Raw genomic sequence first — 6599 nt, 5'->3', positions numbered from 1 at the left:
GAAAACAATCAAATTTTCTTTATTATTTCCCGTTTTCACTTAATATAAGTTTCTCCAACCTTTTGGAGCTAAAACTTTTCCTCTTTTTGGACAAATAGCAAATCCACTCTCGTCTCCATTAAATATACGGCTAGGATTATGCAAAACATCTGTGAAATTATTATCCTTCAAATATGTTTGCAGATCGTTAAACCAGGCCCTAACGTATTCTTCGGTAACAATAGCTCTGGCCTTGTTAATTCCTTCAGCTTCTGTTAAGGATAGCTCTGGGTGTCTTTTTAAAAACTGTTTGTACCCATTTTTAAAAAATTTTGCTTTGTCAATGTCTTGGGCAATTTTTTCTACGGTATCAAGGAGATCTGCTTTTTTTAATGGGAATCCACATTTAGCTATTTTAATAACCCAGTCTGTAACCCTTTTCTCTACTTCTACAGTCAAAATGGGATCTGGTCCAGTTTTTCTTCGAGCTCCTAATACTCTTCCGTGCAATCTATCTATCAGCGTTGTTTTTGGAATATTATATTGTCTACTGGCCTCTCTAATTTTCAGATGCTTTGTTTTAATTGCGTTTAATGCAATCTCTAATTGCTCTGCAGGGTACTGAAACAGTTTTCTTTTTATTTTAGTTTTTTGAAGCTTAGCAGCGGAAAGTTGCCCTGTGTTAGATTTTTTAGGCGCCGGCGTCTGCAACAATAGGTATAGCATATTATTATAAACTCCTGGACAAAATTATCGCACCACTTGATTTTTAGAGATTTTTTTTTAATAAAGATAAAAAAATAAGCAAACTTATAAGCATTGTTAACTATGCATTATTAATTAACAAAAACATTATATTCTATTTAACAAAACGAGATTTAAGTAACTAAATTCAATACAAGGAAAAGCATCGATTTTCACTAACTTTAATTTTGATACAAAAATAAAACAATAGACCCATAATGAATTTTTAATAACGTGTATTGCAACCTCTAGCTGCAATGACCGCTTGAAGTCTTCGCAGCATTCCTCGTATCAAATTATGAAAACTTTCCTGCGGATGTATTCTCACTCCTCACCAGCAGCATGTTCCATGATAAAGCATAAACATAGTTTTTGTCCAGTTCTGCTTTTTATACGAGAAAAGATATTATAACTGTTTTAACTGATATTTATTTTTATTTAAATTTTCTTGACAAAATAATTAGTGGTGCGAGAATTTTGTCCAGGAGTTTATTATGTTACCTATAATATTGACATATTTGCTCAAATTCAACTCAAAATCAAAAAATTCATTTTGTTCATTCATGATTATTTTTTTTTATTAATTAATCAATAAAATATAAATTCAGGATTGGTGGTCAAAAAAACTAAATTTCGTATACCATTTCTCGAAAAAATGACGCGAAATATTTAAAAAAGGATCGAACTATCAGGGTGGTGGAAATCTGGCCTAGACTTCCTTTATATATGTCAAACAATATCATAAAAAGAAAAGGAACATAAGGAGAAAGCATAAGTTAAAAAAAGACGCTATATTTTAAACGAATTAATCCAATTCTCGACCATCCCGGTCGAGAATTGGAAATTCGTTAATCTGATGTTCCAGATGGACATAAAAATGCTTTTTTTTATAAAAACTAAGTAAGAAGGGTCTTCTTTTACCTTACATCGAAAAACATATTAGTTAAAGATAAAGCATGATGATCTACTTACTATTTATTAATGAGTATACCACTAGAAAATCACTAAAATCTTAGGTACACGTGCAACTGGCAAATTTACAACGTCTGTGATGGCTGACTGTTTTAAGCAGAGATTTAAAATTTAAAAATCTCTATTACGGATGGTCGAAAACGGGAATAAGGATTATGAAAATAGATAACGAGTTCGGTTCTTGTTTTTTATTGTTTTATACATAAATGGTCGAGAATAGGCACTGGTCGGCTAACTGGCGCATTCACCCTATCTAATAAAAATCAAAGGAAAAGTTAAGATTTAAGTAACCAAAATTTAAAACAAATCTTATAAATAAAAAAAATTTTAGTCAAAAATGGATTTATTGTTTTGTGATCTAATTTATATTGTTGTCAATTAACCATTTATTTATTTTCATTTGTACTTGTCGGAAATGTTTATTTTTGGTGTCATTTGGTTAAATATGTTATTCTCAGGAATTGTATAAAATAGACATTTTCAAAGTCTTGAATTTTGAATGAAAATTGTATTTTTAATTATTCTAGTATTAAATTGATGAAATGGAAAGTGAACATTAACCTTATTACTTGAAAAATATACAAATACTTACTGATTTAATATATGTATAATTCATTTATTTTGAGAACATTGTTATCAGATGAATATAATTTAGGTCTTCTTAATAGTGTATGTAATATCATTAATGGTTGCTTCTCATACTAGAAAACAGTTGTTTTCAATAGTCTATCCTGATTTCCTTTATTAGAAAACAAATAAGAACCACTATAAATTATTGATCTTTTTAGCCAAATTAATGCAAATTTTGGCAAAGTGTACACCATTTTCTGTATAAGAAAGAAAGAAAATGTGCTATATTACGTAAGAATAATCTTGTGTACAAGCATCCTGCAAGCTAAAAAAACAAAACAAAAATACAATTTCAAAAATTGACAAAACAATGAACAAAATTAAACACAAGAAGACAAAACTTTTTGAACATACTGGAATTAAAGATAACTAAATAAAGGTAAACTTGTTGACAAAACTAGAGAAGAAAAAAAAACTTTCCAACATGTCCAAGGTTAAAACCTATCATTAAAAAAGTCATCCAGGTTATAATATGCCTTAGCCAATAAAATCGTCTTTAATTCTCTTTTAATAAATTTCTTAACATCCGATATATGTCTAACACATAGAGGAACATAATTGTAATTTTTTTTACTTATGTAAATTAATGAGTTTTTGGTAAGGGAAGACGTAGGAATAGGTAGGGGAACATCATTTACACGACGAGTCAAATGGCCAGTGTCAGAGGGTAGTTTGGGAATTTTGTGAATAAGAGCAGCTATTTCTAAGATAAAGAGTGAAAAAAGAGTTGGGATTTTTTCAGAAATAAAGAGGGGTTTGCAAGAATCTCTTAACTTAGCAGAACACAGGTATCTAACTGCTTTTTTTTTGAATAACAAAGACAATGTTAAGTAGCCCCCAAAAAGGCAAGCCATACCGAATATGAGATTCAATAAGTGAAAAGTACACTGAACGTGCAACCACCTCTCCCACCAATTCTTACTGCAAAACATCCAGAAGATAATTTCCCAGCTAAATGTAAAATATGATCTTCAAACCGAAGGCGACCATCAATGGTAATTCCTAGGAACTTGCAGCACTCTTTATTCTGCAAGAGGGAATTTTCGTCAAACATCCAGACCCTCAACATCGCACTTAAACCCCACAATAGACGTCTTTCTTACATTAAACACGAGCCTGTTGGAAGCACACCACCCTGATAAAATCTGAAGGTCTTCAAGGATACAAGTCTTAATATAATCAGAATTTTTATGGCTCCAGAGTATGGTGGTATCATCAGCAAACTGAACCACCTTGAAACTGAACTCAAGTCATCCAGATACAGTAAAAATAACAGTGGTCCCAACACTGAACCCTGGAGAACGCCGCATTTTAAAGATCTAGAAGCAGACAAACGCCCAGACACTGTAACCTTCTGAGTACGATTTGATGGATAGGACTCAAGCCATCGCAACGCTACGCCCCTAAAACCATATTTATCGAACTTAGATAACAGTATTCCATGATCCACACAGTCAAATGCTTTGGATAGATCACAAAACACTACAAGGACACATAGACGCTCTCCAAGAAGCTAAAAACAGCATCATGAGTCCCTTTACCGGCTTGAAATCCAAACTGATTTGCAGACAAAATGCAAGATGAAAATTGCAAGGCTGATCCAAATCTCCACCCTTATGAAGAGAGATAACCACTGTCTCTTGTAAACATGAAGGAAAAATGCCAATATGTAAAGAATTGTTTATGGCAGAAACTAAAGCATTTAAGGCTGAATCAGGCAAAAAGCGTAACAACCTCGAAGATATCCCATCAGCTCCAGATGATTTATGGTTTTCTTAGGTGTTTGATTTCATTTTTTACTTCGGTAAGATCGACAGGATGAAAGAAAAATGAATGATCAACCGACACTTGTTGAAGATAGTGTAAGGGATCAATGTTACTACGAATGCCCTTGAGCAAGATATTAGGTATATCACAATAATAGTCGTTTAAAATGTCAGGTCTTAACTCCGGTTCAGATACTTTTCTATGGCAATGTCTAAAATCATTAATAATCGACCAACACTCTCTTTGCCTATTTGATGACATATTTAAGCGATCCCTATAATAATTAGATTTTGCTGCTTTAATTGTTTTTCTGTACAGACTACAAGGATATTTTCATTTGTGGTTTATTTGCACAATTTAGTCAAAAAACGGAGGTTTTTAGCAGAAATTCTAAGACCTCTTAACCATGGTTTACCGTAACCCATGGTTTTCGTTTCTTAGTTTTAAGCCTCATTTTAGGAAAGCACTGATTGATCTTATCACACAGAACTTGAAAAAATAAAGTAAGTGGGCCAGAAGCCGTTTCAAGTGCATTCCAATTTACCGAAGCTGTAGCAGCAGAAAAAGCATTGAAATTTCTCCCCATATAATGAGATGAAGATAATACAGTATTATATGGCATTTTAGCAAGAATAGCTTCATGGTCGGAAATACCAGATGGGAGTACTGTGCATAAAATGTCATCAAAATTTGTACAGAAATAGTCAATCTATTTATGTCACTTAAAAAGTCACAAATAATGAATAATAACAAAAAAAGTCCTATTTTCCTTTTTTTTAAACATAAATCATATATTAAAATCTTAAATATGACCTCTTGGTATATCCTTCTATACAACATTATAATTCCATTTAAATCATAGGTCACCTCTGGTTCCTCTTCAACTTCTCGATAATATCCAATATTTCCCATCGTTTACTTTGCACCTGATCGGCACTCACTTTAGGGCAAGCTCGTAATTTACCATAATGGCTGGCATAGCTCGCCAGTTGCTCTGTATTACACAGCACATGAATACCACAGTCATAACCATTATTTTGCTGAAGAGAGGACACTTCTTCAAACCTTCCTTCTATAGACAAACCAAAGTATTTAAGGACTTTTTCAGCTAACTCTAGGGCTTGCGATTCATTGCTACCTCTAGAGGAGTCATAGTGGAACATTGTTTTTTCTGGTCTACAAAGAACAAATCTCCTGATTAAACTGACTTTCTATATGAAAAAAAACTATACCTGGAAAACGCTAAGAGACTCCAGTGACTGCCCCCCGAATATTCAGTCTGTTCATTGTCATTTAAAGCGAAGAAAATGAACTTGGGATGTTTCTCTTCGAGCAGTGGGTGCAGGAACACATCGAGCTCCCTTTGCGGGGATATTTTTATGCACTGGGTGACCTCGGGGGACACGAAAAGCAGGTCGTTGTTCCCTTTAAAAAACTCCGTCTCTAAATATTCAAAGTAGAAGGAGATTATGGTGTCGTTCAGCCAGTGGGGGCCCTTTAATAAATCGACGTCGGATTTTCGCAACAGGCTTTCGTTGTAACTTAATATCGTTACGTTCGAGGTCATTCCCAGTTTTTTGATTATATTTAACTGATTAGAAGGCGCTGATTTATTATATTATGCATTATTTAACGAGAAATTTATGTTTTTTTTTTAGGCACTCTTTTAAATATTTTTTATTGACACTGACATGTGCTTATGGTCAACAGATGGTGCTGAAGTTTGCCATGCAGCGACCCTGGATTTACATGTAAAAAAAAAAACGAATTTCCGAATACACCCAAGCGCTAGTATTTATTTTTCATTAAAAAAGTTTAATTAATTAAAAAAGTGAATTACTAAATTGAGTTTTTCGAACTCTAGGCCTCAGAGTCAGTTGTGTCAAATCAAATGTCACATTTGACAGATGTCATGGTTGATGTGTGTGATTGATCGATATTCCAGCGACTAATCTGGAACGCAGCTTGTGTCGGTTACCAGCGACCTATTTATAGTCCGCGCCCGCTTTTATTTAATCAATAATGCCCGTATCTCCTGTAATTCCCAAGGAATGTTAATAATTTTTTCTCCAGATAATAATGAATACCTAAATCGAATTATGGTGGTCCCAAACCTCTAAAAACTAAGATTTTATTGTGAAAATTAATTGAAAAGTCATACAAAGTTAAAGAGATAAAAAACTCCTAAATGATTTAACATTTGACTTTTTAATTAATTTTCACAACGAAACCTTAGTTTGTAATGGCTTAGGACCACCATAATTCGATTTAGGTATTCATTGCTAATATCTGGACAAAAAATCACTAAAATCTCTTGACAATTTCAGAAAATACGGGCATTATATCGATTTAATAACAGCGAGCGCGGACTACAAATAGGTCGCTGACGACCATCATATGACACGTTCTCGATTTTGATTGCTGGATATCGATCGGACGCTACCTTTCCGTACATCATGGACAGGAGCTCATGGACAACAGATGGCGCTAAAGTTTGCCATACAACA

At 33.4% G+C, this 6599-nt stretch overlaps 1 protein-coding gene across 1 annotated transcript; it reads right to left on the bottom strand.

Annotated features, from left to right (window-relative positions):
* Positions 1 to 4856: 4856 nt before the first annotated feature.
* Positions 4857 to 5958, bottom strand: LOC126737384 (sentrin-specific protease 8-like). The gene is made up of 2 exons (XM_050442266.1): positions 5325 to 5958; positions 4857 to 5268 (listed from the first exon to the last, which is right to left on the bottom strand). The coding sequence occupies exons 1-2, from the start codon at positions 5657 to 5659 to the stop codon at positions 4956 to 4958; spliced, it is 648 nt and encodes a 215-aa protein (XP_050298223.1). The 5' UTR covers positions 5660 to 5958; the 3' UTR covers positions 4857 to 4955.
* Positions 5959 to 6599: the final 641 nt, after the last annotated feature.

The sequence above is a fragment of the Anthonomus grandis genome, chromosome 6 (genome assembly GCF_022605725.1).
Source record: "Anthonomus grandis grandis chromosome 6, icAntGran1.3, whole genome shotgun sequence".
NCBI classification, from domain to species: Eukaryota; Metazoa; Arthropoda; class Insecta; order Coleoptera; family Curculionidae; genus Anthonomus; species Anthonomus grandis.
The sequence above is the reverse complement of the archived record's forward strand: the minus strand, read 5'-3'. Positions and strand labels throughout refer to the sequence as shown.